Source organism: Salvia splendens, chromosome 17 (assembly GCF_004379255.2).
Source record: "Salvia splendens isolate huo1 chromosome 17, SspV2, whole genome shotgun sequence".
Taxonomy (NCBI): Eukaryota; Viridiplantae; Streptophyta; class Magnoliopsida; order Lamiales; family Lamiaceae; genus Salvia; species Salvia splendens.
Genome location: NC_056048.1, coordinates 13,492,542 through 13,514,324, shown reverse-complemented (window position 1 = coordinate 13,514,324; position 21,783 = coordinate 13,492,542). Strand labels below are relative to the sequence as shown.

The window sequence follows — 21,783 nt, the reverse complement described above, 5'->3', positions numbered from 1 at the left end:
TACATCCCACAAAAATCACATCTACATTTTTTATTACTACTATTATTTTCTTTGTTTCAGAGAAATTTTTAATATGGCTATAATTAAGAACTTTTATTCCAATGCCCAATAGATACTCCTATATAGAGCAATGCAATTACCCCCTCGAAAAACATTTATATTTTTTTATATACATAAATACAAAAATACAACAAAGGGCAGGCTGTACTTTCCCGGGCCATCTACCCCAATAATTCCACTACAACTACCAACAAATTGCTAAATCATTTAATATTGAATAAAATAAAATACTTTTCTCTGTCCCATTTGAAATGTCCAATTTCCATTTTGTAATTTGTTCCACTTAAGATATTCACTTTTCTGTATTTGAAAATAAATTCCTCTTTTTTTTTCTTGTTATTAAAATATTCAACTATTTTTTTTTCTCTATACTTATTCCACTTAACAACTACTCTTAAAATCTCGTGCAACTCAAGAATATGAACATCTTGCGTGGGACGGAAGAATTAGAACTCGGTCCGTCTAATAAGAATATGCACTATTTTCTTTTTAGTCCGTCCCACAAGAATATGCATTTTCTAAGTTTGAAAATTCTTTTCGCTTTATTTAGGTTGGATCCATTTTTCACTAATAATATTTTAATTAATTTTTTTTTTATTTCTCTTATTTTATCAATTATATGTTAAAAGCATGTGTCCAACTAAAAATGCATATTTTTATAGGACTGAAGAGTAAATTACAACGAAACATTAATAATATCCCAATTATTCCCAAAAGTCTAATCTTTTTCAAATATTTTACCCAAGAAATTGACTTGAAATTCTGTTGTCTATTTTAACTGGTTTGTCGCAAAAGTGGAAAAAGAAAGCTTTGGAGTTTGTGTGGAAATTGACTTTAGCATATTGACAGAGGAAACAATACACATTGACATACATAGCCTCCATCAGCTGGCAATTGGCATCAGAATTTCTTCTGCCTCCGCCGCTCGTGCGCTGCCAAAAACCCATCTTCATAGCTCACAGATCTCAAAGCAGTCTACCCATTTTATTTTTATTTTGTTAAATAAAAGATTGGGCTTTTTGCTTCACCTCCAAACCAATTTCACCAAGTCACTAAAAATACAGAGCGTGGATTAAGTTTATATATTGTATGTATAGGTTGGTGGTGAGGTGGGCGTTTCTGATTGCCAATTGACGCCACAATCAAAGGGCGGTCGGTGATGTCTACGTTATTACTTATTTTTGTGTGATTTGCAAGAAATTCAAGGTACAATTCATGCATTTCGATAATCCCCTTGTGCTCTCATTGTTTTCAAATTGAATTGTTTTGTAAGCTTCCCTAATTTGCGAAGTATTTAATTATGTTACAGGTGTTAGCATAAATTCTCCTGCTTAACTTAGTTTTTGTGAGTGAAACTCGGTACGTGAATGTTGGTGTACTGTGTTATTTATATGGAGATGGCATTGCTGAGTGAGAGAAGAATTCAATTGGTTTGATGTGTGGTTCTGACTGTTGTGAGAAATGTTGAGCTTTAGAGCGGAAGAAGAGGCTTTCTTTGATAGTAGTGATGAATTTGTGTTTGAGGGAGAGAATTCAGATTATGATGTTTGGTTGAGGGAGCCTCAATGTGTTTGGGAAAGAAGAAGGAATTTCTTGTCAAGAATGGGGTTTTTTGAGTGCTCAAGTGAAAGGGATGTGGTTGAGATTGGGAGAGTTGATGAGGTGAGTGACGGCGTAGATGATAATAGTATGTTGTCTGAGAGAAGGAGATCGAACAGTGAAGCAAATTGTTCGGTTGATTATTCTTCATTGGATTGGTTCGATGAGATGAGCTTAGATGTGGAGGAGGAGATGAGTGAGAAGCTAGCTTGTGATGAGCAATGTGGGGTGGATATAGAGAGCCTTACCGTTAGCAAAAAGAAGAGTGTGATGAGCTGGTTTAGAAGCTTCTCGTGGAAAATGAAGAAAGGTTATCTTAGTAATGTATCCAAGAAATCGGAGTTAGTTGCAGAAGAAGGGAAGATGGCTCGGGTGAGGGTAGAGCAGAGCCGAAAGCGGTATATGGAATGCAGTGCTGTCTATGCCGGGCAAGTGGTTCAAGCTCACGACGGGCTGATACGGGTTATGAGGTTTAGCCCGGATGGCCAGTATCTGGCAAGTGGGGGTGTGGATGGAGTGGTTTGCATATGGCGTTTAACCATGGAAGATGCCTCGTCCAAGGCTGAGGAGTGCTGTTTTGGAGGTCATGATATGGAAGGGAAGCCGATTTCGAGGAATGAGAAATCGGCTCAGGCATCAGTCATCATACCGGACAAAATGTTCCGTGTTGAGGAAGCACCTTTACAACGGCACAAGGGCCATAAGGCTGATGTTCTTGACCTTGCTTGGTCCACATCTAATGTAAGAACAATCTTACTGCTCTGCTATTGCTATTTTGTAAATCATTTTATTGTATCTGAATAGGGTTTTTTGAATGCAGTATCTTCTGTCGTCATCCATGGATAAAACCGTTAGGTTATGGCGAGCAGACTCGGATGAATGTCTCGCAGTTTTCCATCACAACAACTACGGTAAGGACTCTTTTCTAACTTCCAGTGTTCCTGATTTTGAGAAAGGCTTGTTTTGTGAACTAATTGTGTGAATACAGTGACATGCGTTCAATTCAATCCCGTTGATGAGAGCCACTTCATCAGTGGATGCATCGATGAAAAAGTCCGAATCTGGGGCATCCCGAGTAAAAGAGTTGAGGAATGGGCTAATGTGCAAAATTTAGTAACAGCAGTTTGCTACCAGCCGAATGGAAGGGTAAGACACAATCTTGATACTGAAACCGGTGGGTTTAACAGACCATATGTTTGCTGACATCGTTCCCTTTGCTTCGTGTTTGCAGGGTTTTGTTGTTGGCTCTCTCTCTGGAAACTGCCGCTTCTATGAATCATCAGGTGTGCACCAAACTTGTTTATGCTTTCGACTTCATAAGGTGTCATTACTTGCAGAATCTGAGGATGGTTGCTCGGATTTGCAGGTGACGAGCTCATTCTAAACGCGGAGATAAGCATCAAGGGGAGAAAGAAATCATCTTGCAATAAAATCACCGGCATTCAGTTCCTCAATAATGACTCTCAACGAGTGATGATAACATCAGAGGACTCTAGGGTTCGAATTCTCGACAGGCTAGAGGTTGTTCAGAAGTACAAAGGTATTGAAAATTTGTCCATAATTAATAAAGTTTATGTATTGTGGAGATTATGTTTTGTAAAAAGTGGGTTTCCTTCATAAAAATCAGGTTTGACGAGGTCAGGGAGTCAGATGTCTGCGTCGTTTACTTCGAATGGAAGGCACATAGTGTCGATTGGGGAGGACTCCCGCTTATACATTTGGAACTATGATCATCTGAGCATCCAAGCATCTAAGCAAGCTAAATCCACACGTTCGTGTGAGAGTTTCGTATGTAAAGGTGCATCAGTTGTGCTAAACTGGTCGGATCCGGGCATGGCTGAAAATCGTTTCACTTGTGCATCTCAAACGAGTGTGTTAGCACACGATGACCATGAGCCCTCACCAAGGGTGTGGGAGTCGGAGCGCTTCACCCTTGCAAATTGGTTTTCCTTGGATACCTCGTCTAGGGGCTCCGCCACATGGCCCGAGGAGAAGCTTCCATCAATTGAAGGCGACTGTGCGGCTGCTGATTGTGGCGATCACTTCCACTATCAGCAGCAGCTACAGAAGGGCGACGGCCGAGTTTTGTCCGCATGTTGGGGTCTTGTGTTCGTGACTGGCGGCTGGGATGGCACCATTAGGACGTTCCATAATTACGGATTGCCGGTCAGAGTGTAGGAATAAAGAAAAATATTACTCCCTCCGTCCGATAATATTGCATCATAATATTAACATCAAAATGAAGAAAATATATGTTTTCAACCATTTTTCATGTAAGTGAGCCAACTTTTAGGCTAAATTTAGGATGCAAGACGCTGTGCAGTATTTGTTCCTATTGTTAGTCATTTTCAAATAGGGTAATGATAAATGTGCATAAATGTATGTATAGAAAATTAGGATAATTTTGTCATTTTCAACCATTTTGGAAAAGTAAGAACTTACCTATAATTGGTTACATATTTACATTCTAACCCTCCATCTTATTAAGAAATAGACAACAACACTTCCAACTAAATTTAGAACAATGCATGCTACTCCATCCGTCCCACTCAAGATGATTATATTTTTGAGTGACATTAAATTTTAAGAAGTGTTGTTAGGTGGAATAAAGTAGAACTGGAAAATATAGTTGAATATTTTAATGGGGAGAAAGGAGAGAGGAGGTTATTCCAAAATTGGAAAGTCACCATCTTGATTGAGACAAATAAAAAAAGGAAAGGTGATAATCTTGAATAGGATGGAGGGAGTATATTTCTGTATAGAAAAAGATTCATTTTTAGAAATTTAAATAAATAGTTTTACATCATTTTTATTTCTAGTTTTGATATAAAATATTGAAATAGTTGAGAGAAGTAAAAAAGAATTAACATGAAAATAAAGAAAATACTGATAATTAAATTAAAATTCATTAAATAAAAAATTAAAAAATACAATAATATATTATATTAAAAATTTATTTTAGGATTAATAAAATATTATGTTATTATATTACTCCCACTGTCCCAAGAAAGTTGAATTGTTTTTTTTTTTGCACTCGTTTTGAAAAAATCGTTATAAATAGTTAAAGTAGATAAATAGTAAAGTTAAAGCGAGATTAATGTTGAGAAGACTTCTCTACATTATTCACGCTTTAACTTTACTATTTATCTACTTTAACTATTTACTTTTCAACATTATTCTCGCTTTAACTTTACTGTTTATCTATTTTAATTATTTATTATTAGGACTTCTCTACATTATTGTCGCTTTAAATCTACTATTTATCTACTTTACCTGTTTACTTCTCAGCATTATTCTCGCATTAGCTTTACTGTTTATCTATTTTAATTATTAATTACTATATTTTCAAAATGATTAAAAGAAGCGACTCAACTTTCCTGTGACATAGAGAGTATTATTTTTCTCTTTTTCTCAATATTTCAACGCCTTTGTTTTAGAAAGCAATTCTTATTAACAATTTTTTCCATAAACTTCTTTCTAAGATCTTGCAAGCACATTATTTCATTTTCTTCAACTATTTTAAATTTTATAATTTGGAATATTATTTGAATCTTCATATATCAAATACTATTATAACATATGTTGAAATATGAAAAAGAATGATTAATATATGGTCATCTGATAGACACCATAGTTAAAATTACACGGAAGAAACATATTTTTTAGTACTCCATATGTTTTGATTATTTGAATTAGTAATACACTTAAGTGGTGTTCGGTTGCCAAGATAAAATAATTTTAAGATATACTCTAATATTGAGTTGTGAGATTATTTTAGTTATAGGGAGTTAGCTAAGACTAATTATCCTATGATTATCCATCTAGGATTGAGTTGTGAGATTGAATCTCATTAACAAAGCACACTACAAATTTAATCCCAGATACAATCTTGCAAACTGAACACTCCCTTGAAGGATGTCATATAAGTGTGAGTATCAGCCTATGGGGTGGAATGGCCTTCAATCATCATATTGCTGTTAGAGTTTTGTATATTTGAGTGATTGGATATTGTAAAAACTCTTTTCAAGGAATAAAACATATTATTTATCATAATGACGTTATATTTTTACATTTAACGATTATTTTGCATATTTAAATGTATAAGAAACAAAATAATTCAGAGTCTTTGTTTGATTAGACCGGTTGTGGCGACGTTCACTTTAATGTAACACGGTCAGTTCTGAAAAAAGAAAAATAGTATTTCACACCTAGATCGGCCTTGGCTAACTATTGTGAAAGGTTGCAATGTCAGTCCGTATATTTCCAAGCCTTAACGAAATAAGATGATTTTGTTGTGGTATAACACTGAACGAAATCTAACAGCAAGATAAGTCTATGATATTTACCTAAAGACGAGGTCATGATAAACTACCATTTCTTAATCAATATATTTAATTTTGAGCATACGTTATTGGATATGCATGACTTTGATTTATCAAATGGTGCAGATTTTTCGCAACCCAATAACCCTGATATTTTGGGTAGTGGTAATTAATATCTAGCGGTGCTAGGATTGCCATTATGTTGAATCGCAACCCAGGCTAGTCTGGTTTGATAATGTCCTTAAGAGGAGTTTGGAATAAAATGTTTTATTATTAAGAACCTAGCTAGTTGGAACTTTTTTCCCATGAATAATAAATATGCTTTTCTTCTTGAGAGTACTCTTGGAGTAAATAAAATATCAATTATTCAATTAAGTCAATAACAAAAATTAGTTAATTAATGAACATAATGGCAATCATAGCACCGCTAGATATTAATTAAATGAGGAAATTCAGATTATATATAATTTTGGATTTGGATAGGTAAGTCAATGTTATTATTATAGTGACTGATAATAATATTCTATTTGTGCTTGAATTAAATTGAGGTTCAATTTAATTAGTTAAAAGCCAAATAGGTGTGACCTGCATCCAATCCTCCATAGTCCCTGATTGAGCTTAATATGTAACTTAATAAATAGAGAATAAAACGCCTGACTGGGCGTTTGAAGCTGATATCACGATTCTTCCATAACGCCCGACCGAGCGTTTCTCTCTTACAAATCGCGCGGTCGGGCGTTTGTGACATATGCCCATTTTCTCCCATTATTCACTCCGAGTATAAAAGGGTTCTCACTCATTTTCGAATCCCAACTCCCACACTACCAAATCAAGAGATAAATCGAGAGACTGAAGAGGATTTGAAGGCAAGGAGCTTTCAATTTCAAGAGATTGAAGAAGAAGACTCATCAACATCAATTCCACCTATAGGGAGTTCTTAGTTCAATTTCCAATCATGTTTTGCTTTGTTTCTTTTGTATATCCTTTTGTTTTGTCTTTGATCATGAGTTGCTAGATCTTCTTTAGGGATTTGGTGAAGTTTGTATGGAATCCATGGGTTGATCCTTGATTTATGCTATTTATCTCTTTGTGTTGGTTTTGGTGGTTATTGAGCTCTTATTATCAATTTGCTTCGCTACTAATTTGATACATCTTGTTCTAATGGTTGTCATTGAGAGATGCATGATTAGAATTGTTAAGTAATCAACAACTCCGTGCATTACATGTGATCGAGAGATGCATGAGCTAGAGAGAGGACTTGGTTATGTTGTTCTTAGGAATCAATCTTGAATTGTATGGAGGAAACTCCTACATTAGAGATTAACCCACGTGTTAGATGCACCTGAGAGGTTGTCTAACCGGTTATCCCGACCTTCCTAGCCATACATGAGACCCAATAGATGAGCATGATCCCTAGGTGACACCCGTGATCCATACTAACAGATCCATATCCCTACATTTCCCAATTTGTGTGAAACCCTTCTTTTATTTGCTTTGCTTAGTTAATTTGTCTTTATTGCTTATTTGTTCTTTGATCTTAGTTAATAATACCCAAAAACACTTTTCATTAGTTTAAATAGTGTTTGACATTGCATCGTAGTTAAGGAAAGTGTGACATCTATTATGAGACAGATGGAGTATTAAATTATGTGATTATTTGCGCAATAGAATGTTAATATATGTTATAGCATGAAATTGAATCTATCCATATAATCACATAAATAGATTCTAATTTGTGAATTTATTTAATTTGCAATTTCCGTTGTGCAAAACCAACACTCTCGTGCACCGAAGACGTCGCAAACGGTCAAATACTCATCGCATTATTTTTTTACACAAATAAAATAATATATATTTATTTTATTTTAATTATTTAATTTTTTTATTCTTCTTCTGTGAACAAGAACAGCTCCTGCTTACAAAATTGCACACTAAAGGATCCATATCCGTGGTAAATTGGCATGGTACACTTTTTAAGACACTCCATATATTTAATCAAATTGTCCAATTCGTCATTGGGAGAATTGTTACCGTCGTAGTCCATAAGTGAATTGAAAAAAATAAATTGTTTTGGATCAGTGAAAAATGGAGTTTTTAAGTGTAAATTTTTTTAGAACGAGTGAATATTTATAGATGAGATTAAGAAATAATAAAGGTTAAAAATTAAAAAAAATTGAAAATATATTCATGGGATGACTAATAGTCCCTTCGTCAAATTGAGTCGTATTCTTTTTAGAATATCCCAACTTAGTTGTGTTATTTCCATTAAAAAAAATATATCGAATCAATCTTACTTGATTCCATCACATACTTACTTTTTTTTACTTTATTCTTTTATTTTATTTTATTTTTATTTAAGTCCTCTAATATACTTTCTCCATCCCTGAAATTTTGATAAATTTTTTCATTTTCATCCGTCCCACAAAATTTTTTACATTTAATTTTTTTACCATTTTTAGTACTAGACCCTATATTCCACTATCTTATTTTCACGCACAATTTATTATAAAACTAATACTTTAAAAGTACGACTCACGGCCTACCAACTTTTTAAATCCATTTTCCATTATTTTTTAATCAGCATATCTAAACATTTTGCATCAACTTAGGTGAGATGAATATTGTGTTATAATTTGAATTTTGAGATGAATTATGGACTAGGAAGAGTTGATGGATGTGAAATCGGTGAGTGATGAGTGATGAATAAGAAGGTCCATGGAATTTCTGACTAAAAGGGGAAACTGGATTCGCCAAAGTACTTGACTGCCACCTCTATACATTTATGTCAGAATACCCATTTCCACTTTGTCAGATGTTTTTTCTTTTAATTTTCTCTATTTGTTTATATTTTCACGTCATGCTCTGCCACACGCACCAGCTGTGTTATTAGCTGTCATCTTGACCATTGACTCTGTTGTTTCCAATGATATGTGTTCTGTTTTTAATTTTATTAAATAATTTCAGTATTTCTGTTTGGTATTTCAAGTAATAGTAAGATTAAAAAATTTGGTCGGAGGATTTTATGATATGTTACGAAACCTTGAAACATTACTTGATTATTGATACGAAATCTGTAAATTATGCTAACACCACAGCAAAAAAGTGGGGCAATCGTAGATTATTAAGCCTACTTGAATCTTGAATCAATTAGATTGCAAAAAATAAGTTTTTGCTACAAGATTTGTACATAAAAAAGGGATGCAACACTGCCAGAGCAAAAATATAAAAATTGATAGCACTGGTCAAAACAGCAAGTTTCTACTATATTAGTGGAGTAATAATTAGCATAGGAAAACTGGGACTAACTAACCCTGAAAAAAATGAGCTTGAGAAATTTTAATTGTTTTTTTTTTCAAATACGATCTTGATTACAAACAGAAACCTGAACAAGATCCTTCCTCCCCCAAAATTTGCCTTCCACAATCTAATAATTAACAAATACTACATGAGTACTCTGATTCTCAACTCTTTAATCACCAAATTCCTACAAAAGAAAACAAAAAGTGAAGTTAGGGTAGCTGAATTATATGGTACGAAGCCCGATCTCCAATTAATTTACTACAACCATTGTTCAAATAGCAAAATAGAATATGAAAATAGTTTCAATATACCTTAAAACTCATCCTATTTTGAATATTTGACAGACAATTACATGCACCCTCCATCCCATATTTCTAATTTTGCAAACACTTTTTTGTTTAATAAGACGAGACCCATACTATGTTAATAATAATCTAATTACTTTGTTTATGAATCTCTATTTTACTTTACTAATTATGTATTAAAACTTGTGTTCAGTTAAAAGTGAATATTCTTATAGAACCAATGGAGTGATTCTGAGTATAGAGAATGTTTTTTAGGTTTTGAATTTGATGTAAATAATTGAGTAATTGAGGTGACATGAGTTTGAGATTTGATATAAATGATTGGAGATATGTAAATAAAGTTAAATTAGAAAAGAAAGAAAGAAAACCTGTGATTGTGAGTTGTGGTGGTGATTGTGAAAAGAGGAAGCCCTTTTGTCAATAGAGGTGTGAGTGAGCTTCTTAGAGGGAATGTGAGACTTCCTAAGGCCAAGAAAGCCCCTCCACCTAGTGGGATTCTTGGGGGGGTGTTGTCGATCTTGATCTTGATCGTCCTCGTCTTCGTCGTCGTCGTTCTGGAGCTCGTCGCGGAGGGTGGTGTTTTTGCCCTCCTTCAAAGGGAGGAGCCTTCCTTTGGAGAAGAGCTCGTCGGCAGACATCATGGAGTAGTTGGTGACGGAGAATTCAAAGTCGGAGGAGACGGGAGCGTCGCGGTAGCGGGAATGGGACCGAGAAGAAGATTCGACGAAGTCGTTGGAGAAGGAGATTCTAGGGCTCATGGGAGGAGCCTTGTTATGCTCTTGGTTGTTGTACATGTCTCCACATTCACTACTCACACTCACTACTACCACAAACATATGCTGCCAATTTCTCATCCAAATTTAATCAAATTAAAATGTGTTGGATTTTTTTCTCTCTCTCATAAATTTTACAGGGGCCCTCCAGCACTGTTGCACTGCAGCAGTAGATGTTTGTATTTATGTCAGATGTGGGGGGACCTTTTTTTTTATTCAATTCATCTAAGTAAAAATGGATTAATTTATACTCCATTTGTTTTACGTGAGCTTGGATAGGAGTGGGTCGATACGAGATATAGTATAGGGGTCCGAATGGTTTCCATGTTAGCCATAGTTAGTCATGTCTATCTACCCTCCATTCCATGTTTGGTTTCCATGATAGCAATCTTTGTGACCCGCATCAACAATCCCAATACCCGACACGGAGTGAGTTATGGAAAACAAAAAACCAGATAACTCCATCGGCAGTTCATCGTGCGATTGTCCACAATCTACAATTTGAATATTTCGAATTTCAACCAAATTACTTGAATAACCCTTCATTTACACCCTCCCATCTACTACTTCCACATTCATCCGTCAAGTGCAGATCGGCGACGCGTTGGGTGAGACACTGCAGTACGAAAATCGTTTGTGGCTTTGTTGCTCGCGTCGTTGTTTAAGAAATGAGATGGGTTTAACCCAATTCGAATTTCTCACTAGCGTTTGTGGCTTTGTTGCTGGCGTCGTTGTTTAAGAAATGAGAAGGGTTTAACCCAATTCGAATTTCTCACTAGCGTTTGTGTAAATTTGTATAGGTCGCAAACGAAACACCTGGGTAAATCCATTGGTGAGGAGCCATGGCCGACCAAGGCGCTTCTCAGAAGGTAAGTTCGTTAACACTCTGAACTCGACGAACGTATACCGCGATGCATAAACACATATGATGTTTTGTATGTATGATGTGACAATATATTTAATTTTGAGTACCCCTGGTCACGATTTGTTGCTAAATGGCATCCCGGTGGGTGTAATATGTATACGAGTGTGAGTGTATTTTGTTTATATAGAATCGATTTCCCCTGTTGTTGGTGAGCGATTGAAGTGAGTTTGTTAAGCGATGTTGGAGGTCATCATAGATCGATTGAATATATAAATTTGTGGGTTTGTAACTAAGCTTCTGTATGAATTTGCTCCTCAGCACCCATGGCATTTGCAATGTGTTCCAATGTGCCCGACTGTATGCTGTTATATGCATATGTGGTGTGAGGACATGAATTTTGTTGCATATATTTGATTGATTCGATGCTGCTACTGATGCTATTGCAGTCCGTATGCTTGTGTAGTTGATTTATGCATCTATTTTATGTCTTTGTGATGACATTGTAGAGTGATTTATGCTATGATTATATGGCATTTGATATGCTGCTATAGTGTCCGAATCAATATGATCAGTCACATTTTACATTGCTCATTAGGGATGTCAATCGGGCTGGCCCGTCGGGTTTCGGGCCAACCCTACTCGGGTTGCGGGTCAATCGGGTGCGGGCTAATCGGGTTGTGATTTATTTCGGGTTATAAAAGCTCAGCCCTAACCCTAAAAGCTCGGGTTTCGGGCTAGCCCAGCGGGTTAATCGGGTTGCTACCGATAATATTAACATGCGATCAACCCAATAAATAATTATTAAAATTACTAATATTCATGCAATGTAAAACATTTAATTGTGATATATTTGAGATATATGCTTAAACTCAATCATAAACATGATCAAATACTAATATTTCAGATATTTCGTAGAATTTTAATGCATGTTTTAGAAATTTAAATATTTTTCTTGTGAATTTGAAGTTTTTAATTTATTTATCAATTATTATATTAATAAAAATTCAATATATAATTTGTATATATAATATAAAATTGAAAGTTATTTTTTAGTTAAAATTAATCAATAAAATGTCGAATTAGGAGTAAAAAAATAGAATAATAGAAACTTTATCGGGTTTTCGGGCCAGCCCATCGGGTTTTCGGGTCCGGCCCTAATGGGTTGCGGGTTAATCGGGTGCGGGCTAATCGGGTTTTGATTTTATCGGGCTAGAAATTTCCAACCCTAACCCTATAAATTTGGCGGGCTATTCGGGCCAGCCCACGGGTTACGGGCTACATTGACATCCCTATTGCTCATATAGGTCGATAAAAAGGAAACAACCGAGCTGCTGATTTTGCTTGAGGAAATACTAAGAAACCATCGGTCGAACATGCTCCTTATCATGATGTTTGTCACACTGGCCAGATCTAGTGCACATAAAAGAAAACGGGGTGGACGAGGTACGGCGGAGGAAATGATTGACGGCCAGATCTAGTGCACATAAAAGAAAACGGTTGGACCCAAGGCAAAGAAGACTTGATTGATTTAAACTCTCATGTTAACAATATCGAAACCATGAATTAGCTTTCGCCGTGTTCACCCACATCAAAGTACAAAAATGAATACGTTTCAAGCATACACATTCAGGACATGAATTCATAACCAGTGGTTTCAATAGTCATGACACAGGAATACATATATGTAACCATTGGAAAACAAAATCAGAAATCAAATCAAAACAGCACGACGAGTACGTGCATATTGCTGGATACCATCACATACGGAATGCATACTATCTCTAATAACCGAGTAGAGAGACCTTCGGTGGAGCTTCAACCTTCAGTCACCGTCGTCGATTCCACAATGTTTGAGAAGACCTTGTCAATTAATTGCGTGGGCGGGAGCTAGGGTTTGACGGCTACAAAATATGGCAGCCCCAAATTAGGGAGAACGAGGGCAGACTGGGAATTTTTACAAATAAACAAGGATAAAACCGTCATTCCGTGTGTCTATCCACACTTTCTGAATCTCATACCAAACAACGGTCTTACAACTGTGGGATATGAATCTGTTCAACCAAACAATTGAGTATGATTGTTAACTCCATCCTTAAACATGCTATTGGAGGCTACAAACTTCAAAATCATGTTGGGACAACATGGAAACCATTCGGGCCCCATTTGTTTTACGTGAGCTTGGATAGGAGTGGGTCGATACGAGATATAGTATCGAAAATATTTTATCGTATATCGTATCGAAAATATCGATATGAAAGAATTTCATATCGTTATCGTATCGAAAGTTTCGATATATCGAACTTTCGATATGGATAACATCAATATCGTTATCGTATCGATATTTCGATATATCGTTATCGTATCGATATTTCGATATATCGATATCGTATCGAATACCTGTATATCGAAAATTATAATTTCAAAACTTAAAATTCACATAAAAATTAATAAAACTTCAACACAATAAAATTAATAGTGTTCTTATCTCTATAATCAAAATACCACACAACCAAGTACAAAAAAACACACCATAAAGTTTGAACAAACTCCATTGTTTTTTTTGAAGTGCTTCCAATATTGACTTCTACCTCTCCTTGTAGGAGCTAAAGGAGGTTTTTCTGAGGAATCTTCTACTGCTGATAGTTTTCTACTAGTACCCTCATTATTTGTTGAAGCGCTTTGTTGCTTTAATGGTTCAGAAGTAAGTGACAGTGGATGCGAATGAGAAGCCGCTGATTCCATTCTGAAAAAATAACAACAAAGTGAATATCTTATTTTTATGGATAAGTAGCAATAAAGTTGAAAGAGGTTTCCAACACTACAAAATCAAATATATTGGGTTTGAAATCAAACTGTCAAAGTAGTTTCTAAACCATTTCCTTTAACAAATAAACTAGATAATGTTTAGTGAAAATGATGAGATATTGCTCCTTAATATCTACACATATTGAAGACATATTGAGAACGATTGGATTTGGAGTATACTTAATACTTTTCGTTTATGATGTTGATGCATTCATATTTAATCACTACTTAATTAAACCCATTGCAAATAAATAGCATACCATATTTGTACAACAACTTGGTTTCAAATAAAAAGTGACCGACTTAATTTGGTAAGATAATTAAAGAATGGAATCATCTTGGAAGTTTATAAACCATGAAATTGCTTATACAGAACATAAATTAAAATACTCACTTAATTACTTTGAGTCTACTGGAGCTGAAGGGCTGTAGAATATAGGAGCTGCAAGCCTGCAGCCGCTCGCCGGAGATGGACCATGGAGGCGTGGACGACCAATTGCGAGAGAATCGTGAGAATGAGAGCGACTGAGCGAGATTGAGAGATAGACGGCGTGAGGTGAGCGATAGGGTTCCAAATCCTAATTCCTATTAGGAGGGTTTCATATATATATATTTTAAATATATTAATTAATTAAATGGATTTATATATATTTATAATTTTAAATTTTAATATGTATTGAATTTCAATATGTTTCGATATATACAATATATTCGAATATTCGATATAAAACGATATATCAAAAATATAGATATATATCGTATATTCGATATAAAACGATATATCGAAAATAATGATATATATCGTATATTCGATATAAAACGATATATCGTGATATAAGGAAATTCATATCGTTATCGTATCGAAAACTTACGATATGGTATCGTTTCGTATCGAAAATTATGATATATCGAAAATCCGATAATTTTTTGATATTTTTCAATACGATACGAACGATATATCATTTTTTCGATATTTTTCCCCAGCCCTAAGCTTGGATCCCCTGCTGTGGCAAAATGCACAGCAGGGGCCTTTTTTTAATTAAATCCATCTAAGTAAAAGTGGATTAATTTATACTCCATTTGTTTTATGTGACCTTGGATCCCCTGCTGTGGCAAAATGCACGGCAGGGGATGCTGTGCAAATCACATCCCTCCATTGACTTTTATTAAATTAGATTATCTTGTTTTATTTATAAATGAGCGGCTTTGATCTACGTAGCATCCCCTACAGTGCATTTTGCTATAGCAGGGGATCCAAGTCTGTTTCATATTTACTCTTTGAGATTTTTAGATTTACAAAATTTGTATTTAGTATGATAACTTAGGGGTGAGAAAATATACCCAAATACCGCATTTATCGTACAGAAAAATATACTGAAAATATTGATTTTTTAGTATACCGCAATTTTTGGTACGGTATAATACCGTACTGAAAGATTTCAGTAAGGTAACGATATCTATTTTCCTATACCGATTATTTAGTATATACCGTAAATTCTTCGTACCGTGGTATACCGAATCCTTGGTGCATACCAAAAAATCGGTGTATGTTGAAATATCATATAAATATTAAATCATATTTATATATTTATATATAAATATAATTAAAAATAAGAATCTCAAAATATTCTACTTTTATACTCCCTTTGTCCCATAATAGATGTTGCACTTTCCTTTTTAGTTTGTCCCGCAAAAGATATAACATTTCTTTTTTTAAAAAAGTTTCCCCTCGCATTAATATAGATATACTATTTTCTTTTTCACCAACATACAAAACAACATCTCTTAAATTCACGTGCCATTCTCCAAGCATAACATCTATCATAGAACAGAGGTAGTATATTTTTTTTACAAACTAGATTTTTTTGCATAGCGGTACTACGTATACCATAAAAGTGCGGTATAGCGCAATAACGGTAAAGTAAAGGTTTCAAAAATTATTCTTACTGAATTTTCGGTATACCAAATTGCGGTATACCGAAAAATTGGTCTGGTATCGCTATGATATTTTGTCATATCACAGTTCTCAGTACAGTGTGTGATATGGCGTTCTCGGTACGGTATACCGTACATACCAAGCCCTAAGATAAGTAGTACTATATAGTATGAGCAAATAAAATACTTATGAAACTGAAATAAAAATTAAACATCAGAAAAAATAGAGTGAAGGAAATTAAAAAATTTTTTTTATTATAAATGGAAATTACTCCAACTCGGGACAATTCAATAAAGGTAATTATCGGAACAAATAAAATTGATGAGTGAGAAAAAAATACTTCCTCTATCTCACTCGTGATGTTCATTGTTCATGTTTCCTCTTTAGTGTGTCTCATTCAAGATACGCAATGAATTTAAATATTATTTTAGTTTATGTTTTAGTCTGGAACTTTATTCAATCTTATCAAATGGCATATGAAAAAAAAAGGGAAATCATCAAAAGTCTTGGGTCGACATCTCAAAATTATAATCCACCTTTAGTTCGAATTATTATACACCGTACGTTCCATAATAGATGTCACATTTTTCTTTTTATTTATCTTATAAAAAATGTCATATTTTTATTTTTGAAAAAAGTGTCTTAAAATCCTGTGTTATCTCAAAAGTGCGACGGCTATGCTAGAATATTAAATTGAAGAAGGGATAATTGAGGCAGTTTGACTAGCGGTTATAGCTGTATATGAAGATGTGATGGGGTTTTGTTTGTCGTAGAGTGTAAAATCTCAAGACCATATCTTGGCAGAGGCATCTGAATCCCTTGACTGAGTCATACTGCTTTGTGTTGGACATTAAATCCACAAACGTTACATAATTGAGCATAAATATTAAATATTTAGTTCTTCTATGAATCAGCTCCGTCGTATGCCCAATTAGCGGCATTGGCTATGTTATTCCTCGTAATCATACTTGCTCCGTTTTAAATAAGTTAAGTTGTAGTATTTGTTTTTGGAATGTTACTCGTAAGTTGGGTCGTTTTAGTTTTCTAATAAAATAAAATATTCAATCACTATTATTTTATTTCATTACTTACTTTACTCTCTTTATCATTTATGATTTATTATTCTCTCTTACTTTTCAATACAATTTCTTAATATTCGTACCTTAAAGTTTTGACTCAACTTAGTTAGGACGGAGAGAGAATTATATAATGAACTGATACGACCACGCTCGGAAGGCCCATGACGAGGTCTATGACGAGGTACCTACATGAGGGACTCTCTACTTTCATCCAAAAAGTCATGCTGGAGGAGTCTACGAAGGTCAAGGAGCACGCGACAAGACTCGTGCTGAAATTTGAAGGCTGGGAGCTTCCATCCGGCCGGGTGCCATCCACTGGAAGAGTCAAGGCTTACGAACTCCACTCGACTGGGTACCTACACAACTACCCGGTCGGGTGCCTCGTCCAAGGCATGAGGGAGTCAGGAGGTTTCACCCGGCCGAGTGACTTAACACCCTTAATTTCACCCAGCCGGGTAGAGTGACGCGGACCAGATTTTTGGGCCTTTTCATTAGGAATTGGACCCTGGTATAAATACCTTTTTATGTCATTTCTTTCCTTAGTTTTTGCTGACTTAAATTTCTACCCTAGTGAGTTTCCACTTTGAGGATTGTATCAAATTCCTTCCTTGAAGGTTGCTTGTTTCCATCCTAGATTGATTCAAGTAGAGGTATGCATCAATGGAGTGTATCCATTGAGTAGTGAAGCCAAGTGGTGATAGTGCTATTGACAGTTGCCTAGGGTTGTCTCCATTATTTTGGTTAAGGTCTTATGGTTGTAGCTTTTTTATCTCATTATTATACACATGCTTTCCATTTCTAATCTACCACCCTTTCTTGTTTAGATTCAATTTTTGTGGTTGGATCTCTTTTTATCCTCTTGTTTCTATTGAGAAATTAAAATCAATATCATAAAAATATCTAGGCCAAGCATCACAAATGGGTAATTCCATGAGAAATGGATCATGAATTACATGGATCCACATCATGAACGATTTTATATTATATTAGCAAGGATGTTTTTATACCATATTAATAGGAATCATATGGAATCAAGAAACATATATATACCTAAAACTTGTTATTGCAATTTTCAAACAACTCAAATAATCCAACAAAAAATGAAACGATAAAAATGATGGAAAAGAAGAAGGAGATGGAGGTGTTATGATTTTGACTAATATTGGGAACCTATGACCTTTTACAAAACAATGAAGACAACCCACGCCATCTTTCTCCAAAGAAGGAACCTAATGGCTCCACAAAACTAACAACACGAGAACTAGAATTGCGTATCTTAACATTTAATCAAAACCAATAATAGATTGAAATGCAACCACAAGAGATTTTGGATAAAATCTTCAAAGATGAAGATGGATGCTCAACAACTCTTGGGGATTGGAGCTAGGCAAGAGAATACTAAAGATTGCACAATAAATTCGTCCTTGGGTTTTGTTTGTTTTTATTTATGTTTTATACTTTAATTTATAGTTTTTGCTATTTTTCTATGAGTAACTAAGCTATAAGAATTCTTGGAATGTGTTAATAACTTCTATTGGTTTATATGATTCCAGTTTTAGGTATCTGTTTTGTTCATTACATGCTTCAATTTTAAGTGTGGGATAATGCTTCATGTTTGAGTGACACATTCTGTGAAGATTTATTGACTTGCAAAGTAATCGAGAAATGATTTGCATGTTAGAAGAGTTTATTTGACACTACAATAATTCCACTTAAAATGGTACTTTTAATTGAGAGTGAGAACAATTTGAGTATTATGTGCTTTTGGAAGTTATTAATCTTGGATTGACGACCCTAGTGTGTGATCTACTTTGTGCCGCATGTGCAATATTTATGTGACTCGTTCTAATAAAGCGTGAACTTTGCTAGGATATCATAACTGTGTTTTGCATAAACCATTGTGAAAGCTCTATCATTTGAATTCCACCTATTTGCCTGATTTAACTTCTTTATATACATGCTCTATATATTTATTTTTCTGTCTAGTTAATTAATCACCCTTTTCGCGGACCCCAATTAACACATACAAATTAATTTTTAATGATACTAAATCTTGAAGCATATCGAATGCGCAGTTCCACATTTCTTTTGTAGCCTCAAGAATCTGGGCAGTTATTTAAAAATAGGACAGGATGATACGCTAGGATTTTGTACTTTTTAAGGCCTTTATTTGGTTCGTTTTGAGTGTTAAAGTTGCATTGCATGTCCATTATTTGCATATTTTATCTTTGTTGATATTTTGACGTGTTTTGTGAGAAATGTGCAAAATAGAGCCTAAATAGAGAGCAAAAAGTTGAAGTTGGAAATTTGGAGTATTCGAGCAAGCCAGCGGTCTGCTCCATCTTAGCAAGCAACCGCTGCCCCTGTAGCGGCCTGATTTGAAAAATAGAGCTAAAAAGATGAACATGCCCAACGACAGCTGGGAAGTGCACAACAACCGTTGATTTAGATCCAGTAGCTACAAAATGATAGTCAGTGAAACCTCAAACAAGTGCAGCGACCACTGATTTAGATCTAGTAGCTGCGACTTGGAGGCTATAAATAACCCCTGAAGCTTCATTAAAGGAACCTTTTGCTGCATATTTTCCGGATCATAATATTTGAGAGTTTCTTCCATTGTTTATCATTGCTTAAAGGGTTTGAAGAGTAGATTCAAGAGAAGATCAAAACTAAAAAATTTAACCTTTGAGTTCTATTGTTATAGTTCTTATATTTTTTTATGTTTTTTCCTACAAACTATGTGTTTAGATTATTCCAATATGTGTAACTAAACTCGTACTATTATTCTAGGAATGTGTTAGTAACGACTTTAGTTTATATAGTTCCTCTTTATATAATATCCATTTTGTTCATTACTTTGCTTCTATTCTAAGTGTTGGATAATGCTTCATGTTTGAGTGACACATTCTATGATGATTTATTGACGTGCAATATAATCGTGAGAGGAGGTTTGCATGTTAGAAGAGCTTAGTTGACGTTACAGTTAATTCCCCTTGAAACGGTACTGTTAATTGAGAGCGAGGACATTAGGAGTCTTAGGAGCCTTTAAGAGTTATAAATTTAGGATTGACGCCCCTAGTGCATGTGATTTACTTTGTGCCCCATGGACAATATTTATCTGACTCGTTCTAGTAAAATATGAACTGTGCTAGGGTGTTGTAGTTGGAACTTGTATAAACCTTAACTATGAAAGCACGTCCCTGGAATTCTCATATCTTATTTGTTCTACCTATGTGATTTTAACTGCAATTGTTGTATACTTATGTTATTTTACAAGTTTTTACATTTCCAAACCAAAATCTCTTGTTTTTCCAAATAGTGGAAGAAGCTTAGTAGAAGGTAGATAATCTGTGACCATTTTCCTTGTGATTGATATCCGGTACTAACCTGTTGTTGTACTACTATATATAATCTGTATACTTGTAGGTTTTGGCACCATTGCTGGGGATAACTCTCACGTATCGCGATTGATATCTTTCAACATTTTATTTTGCTAATTTGGATTTTAGTGTATTCTGTTTTTAATTTTTGTTTTTATTTTGTATTGGTTCCTATAGGTCGTGCATGCGAACACGTTCTTCGAAATACATCTTAGAACCTATTGATCAGGAGATTGTAAAGTCTCATAGAAAAATCAAAAGTGATCTAAGAATGATGGGAGACAACACCCAAGCGGAGATCGAATTGTTGCGACGACTGGTGCAACAACTGTTGGATGAAAAGGCTTCGGAGAAGACAACCAGGGAAGAGCAGGAAAGGAAGAACAAGGAGATAGTGCCCGTGATGCAGTTGTTTAATCATGGGAAGATGATAACCTTCCCTGAGGGTCCTCGTATAGATGCAAACAACTTCGATTTGCGGATGTCGCTTATTCAAAGAGTGGAACCTTACCCTTTTGCCGGGAGAGCCACCAGGGATGCAAACCGTCATCTTACAAAGTTTGTGGAGATTGCAAATACTCTCAAGCTGAATGGTGTCGAGGATGATGCCTGATACGCTTGGAGTTCGGTGGAGAAAGTTATGGCCATTCTACCAAAGTTGCGCAAAGCTATCAAGTGCAGCATTTTTGGCGAAAATTCAAGGAAGGAAAGAAAACATTACCTTGTGAAACCAAATCTTTTCCTTAACCTATGGGGCACAAAAATTCCATATTTACTATTGTTTGAAGGATACATTTTATCAAGTTTAAATCCTTTTAAAGCCTAAAAATACCCCCATAACCTAATTCATAATATTCACCATTCCATAGCCCCAAAAGGGGAGCCTCCAAGGCTCCTCCCTCTCCACTCCTTAACCTAATTCTTCCATCATTCTTGGAGATTGAAGCAAGGCAAGAGGAGCATGAAGACTTCAAGATTCAACCTTGGGTTTTGTTTGTTTATTTCATGTCTCGGACTTTAATTATTGTTTTAGTTCAAATGTCTGTGGATTACTAAACAATAGAATTTTAGGTTTGATAGTAAATAATTTTTATGGAGTTCTTTTTATGTTTAATGTTCAGAACTCGTTCCACTTGATTTTTCTTGAACTTTTGTTCGGCTAATTGGCCATTACCTTGATTATGTCAATCTTTGATTGGTTATAGCTTTGACTGGTTTATCGTATATGTTCATACAATAATTGTGACATGAGTACTAATGCATGATAGGGGGAAATCATGGTAAAACTTGAGTCGGATGAACGTAGAACTAATTAGAATAACTAAAGAGTTCGTGAAATCATTATCCTTGAAATTCCTC

The 21,783-nt window shown here is 35.0% G+C and overlaps 2 protein-coding genes and 1 long non-coding RNA gene across 4 annotated transcripts; 1 reads left to right on the top strand and 2 right to left on the bottom strand.

The window, feature by feature from the left end:
* Positions 1 to 918: 918 nt before the first annotated feature.
* On the top strand, positions 919 to 4,097 carry LOC121774874 (WD40 repeat-containing protein smu1-like). Of its 2 annotated transcripts, none has more exons than XM_042171762.1 (7): positions 919 to 1,266; positions 1,370 to 2,400; positions 2,480 to 2,570; positions 2,648 to 2,805; positions 2,891 to 2,942; positions 3,026 to 3,199; positions 3,287 to 4,097. In XM_042171762.1, the coding sequence occupies exons 2-7, from the start codon at positions 1,522 to 1,524 to the stop codon at positions 3,835 to 3,837; spliced, it is 1,905 nt and encodes a 634-aa protein (XP_042027696.1). In that variant the 5' UTR covers positions 919 to 1,266; positions 1,370 to 1,521; the 3' UTR covers positions 3,838 to 4,097. The 2 variants fall into 2 exon arrangements, with proteins under 2 accessions (XP_042027696.1, XP_042027697.1); XM_042171763.1 differs by having other exon boundaries at positions 1,352 to 2,400.
* Positions 4,098 to 9,220: 5,123 nt separating this feature from the next.
* On the bottom strand, positions 9,221 to 10,456 carry LOC121774884. Its single transcript, XM_042171788.1, has 2 exons — positions 9,955 to 10,456; positions 9,221 to 9,465 (listed from the first exon to the last, which is right to left on the bottom strand). The coding sequence occupies exons 1-2, from the start codon at positions 10,438 to 10,440 to the stop codon at positions 9,451 to 9,453; spliced, it is 501 nt and encodes a 166-aa protein (XP_042027722.1). The 5' UTR covers positions 10,441 to 10,456; the 3' UTR covers positions 9,221 to 9,450.
* Positions 10,457 to 13,641: 3,185 nt separating this feature from the next.
* Positions 13,642 to 14,590, bottom strand: LOC121774892. The gene is made up of 2 exons (XR_006045060.1): positions 14,424 to 14,590; positions 13,642 to 13,967 (listed from the first exon to the last, which is right to left on the bottom strand). It is a non-coding gene; the product is annotated as an uncharacterized LOC121774892 (long non-coding RNA).
* Between the last annotated feature and the right edge of the window lie 7,193 nt (positions 14,591 to 21,783).